Genomic DNA, 2,192 nt, shown 5'->3' with positions numbered 1-2,192 from the left:
CATGCCGCGGAGCGGCTGGGCCCGTGAGCCATGGCCGCTGAGCCTGCGCGTCCGGAGCCTGTGCTCCGCAACGGGAGAGGCCACAGCAGAGGAAGGCCCGCATACCACAAAAAAAAAAAAAAAAAAAAAAAAAAAAAAGACCCACATGACAGCAGCACAAAATTTCAGAATATCAAGAATCATGGAAATATCCTAGGAGCTTCCAAAAAAGGTGGGTGCAGGGGGGATGCATTTGGCATCAGATGTCTCACCAGTAACTCTGGGTGCTGGGGGGAAAAGGAACACCACCTCTAAATTTGTGAGGAACACTAATTTTGCACCTAGACATCTAGAACAAGCCAATGTTTAAAGGCAAAGTAAAGGTGTTTTCAGACATCGAAGGACTCAGGACGTTGACCCTGCACAGAGCATTTCTCAAGAAGTTATTTGAGGCTCCCCTTCACCCAAATGAGGCGCTAATCCTTGAAGAAATGCTCCACGAGGAAAAGGTGAGTCCACCCTAGGAGGTTAGTGAATGGAAGCCGTTGCAGGAAGCCAATCCGCCATCTCACAGAGCAGTTGTTTCAAAGAGAAGGCGGAAAATGTTCAGGAAAAAACCGGAGACTGGGCAGCAGCCCCCTGCTGCCCCGCAGTGCAGAGGGCTCACCAGCCCGGCCTCCGCGGACCCCCAGTGTTTGTAAAGTTTCCTTAGTGGAAGGCTGCTTTCCTATCACCGAGCCCCAGGGGGCAGAGTGGGGGAATAATCCGGAGACGTGGCTACCCAGCTGGGTGACCCTGAGTGGGTCCAGGATGGGCAGAAAAATAAAGGCAGTGGGTGTGTCAGTTAGCTGTTGCTGTGTAAGGAACCATCCTTCATCAACAACCCTCACTGTTGCTCGTGATCTGAGGTGGCAGGGTTCTGCCCTTCTGAGCTGGGCTCTGCAGGGCTTGCTGCCGCGTCAGCTGTGAGTCAGCCCTGAGTCAATGCGCGGCCTCACTCCTCTCCGTGCAGCTTCCTAGCACATCCGGAGATTCGGCTGGGACAGCTGGGTGACTCATCCTGCAGCACGCAGGCCCAGAGATCTCTGAGAGACAGGAAGCATGCAAGGCCTCCGGAGGCCTTGGCTGGGAACCAGAACACCTTCTCTTTTGCGACTTCCTGTCGACCAAAGGGCCAGAGGGAGGTACCCTGTCCTCCTTGTGACAGGATGGGCTGCAGTCCCATCACCGAGGACATGCACACAGGGAGGGGACAAAACCGGGGCTTCTTTTGCCAACAGTCTCCCATGGGGAAAGAAAACAAGGATTTCAGAAGGTAGCAGAAGGGGACTCCCCTTTCTCGGTGGGCTCTCTTTTCCTTTCCCCTGTGCACGGGGCGCGAATGGACCATTTCCTCGGGCGGCACTCTGGATGTTCTGAGTCGTTCAGACTTTGCTGTGCTTCTTTCCCTGTTTTCCGCACGTGGAGGAGCCTTTGGTCAGCCCAGCACGGCTCCCCTGAGCCAAGGGACCCACCAGAGTGGGATTCAGGTCCCGCTGGAGCAGAGACTCACTCTCCCCTCCCAGGCATGGAGGCAGCAGAGGGTCAGGCTGGGCCTCTCAAGTGAAGGGAGAGCTGCACAACCCCGCCCGTTTTCTGGCGCTGATCTTTCCAGAAAGCAGCCGGGAAAGGTAGGGGGGAGGTCTGAGTCATGGAAATGCCTGTTCAGGCGGAACCTTCTGAGTTTCTTTAAGTTACATAAACGGAATGTAGGCCGGCAGGTCCGACTGCTTTTTTTTTTTTAGAAAAGGTGTCAACAGTTTCTTTGCCTTGGAAATGCCTACGCTCCAGGGTGCTTAGTAAACAGAGTCAGGAGGGGATGGTGGCACATTCGCACCGCGGCCCCCAGCCCTCCAGGGAAGGGGCGGAGGACTCTCTGCTGTTATTGAAAGCAGAGCCTCTCGCCGACGGCTCGTGGCCTCCCTCAGGTCCCAGCGGGAAGGGCGGCCCCGGCCCCGAAGGTAACTCCGCGGGGAGGGCGGAGCCCGCTGGGGGCGGCCTGCCCACCGCGCCAGCCCCGGGTCCCCGCGGGGAGATGTCGGCCTCGGGCCCGGAAGGTGCCGTTCCCGCACGGCCCGGGGGATTCTTGGACAACTGGGCCGGGAAGGGTGCGGCCTCAGATGCAGAGCAGCTGTCAGCGGAGCGAGCGGCGGATTGGAGAGCAGCGCGGGACC

At 57.7% G+C, this 2,192-nt stretch overlaps 1 protein-coding gene across 1 annotated transcript in view; it reads right to left on the bottom strand.

Annotated features, from left to right (window-relative positions):
• Positions 1–1,204, bottom strand: part of LOC114484206 (uncharacterized) — a 13,808-nt gene extending 12,604 nt beyond the window's left edge. Inside the window, exon 1 of the mRNA XM_028478794.2 lies at positions 978–1,204. Within this exon, the coding sequence (XP_028334595.1) occupies positions 978–1,204 (227 nt within the window). The remainder of the gene's footprint in view (positions 1–977) is intronic.
• Between the last annotated feature and the right edge of the window lie 988 nt (positions 1,205–2,192).

The sequence above is a fragment of the Physeter macrocephalus genome, chromosome 18 (assembly GCF_002837175.3).
Source record: "Physeter macrocephalus isolate SW-GA chromosome 18, ASM283717v5, whole genome shotgun sequence".
Classification (NCBI taxonomy): domain Eukaryota; kingdom Metazoa; phylum Chordata; class Mammalia; order Artiodactyla; family Physeteridae; genus Physeter; species Physeter macrocephalus.
Note: the sequence above shows the minus strand (reverse complement) of the source record. Positions and strands in the feature narration are given on the sequence as shown.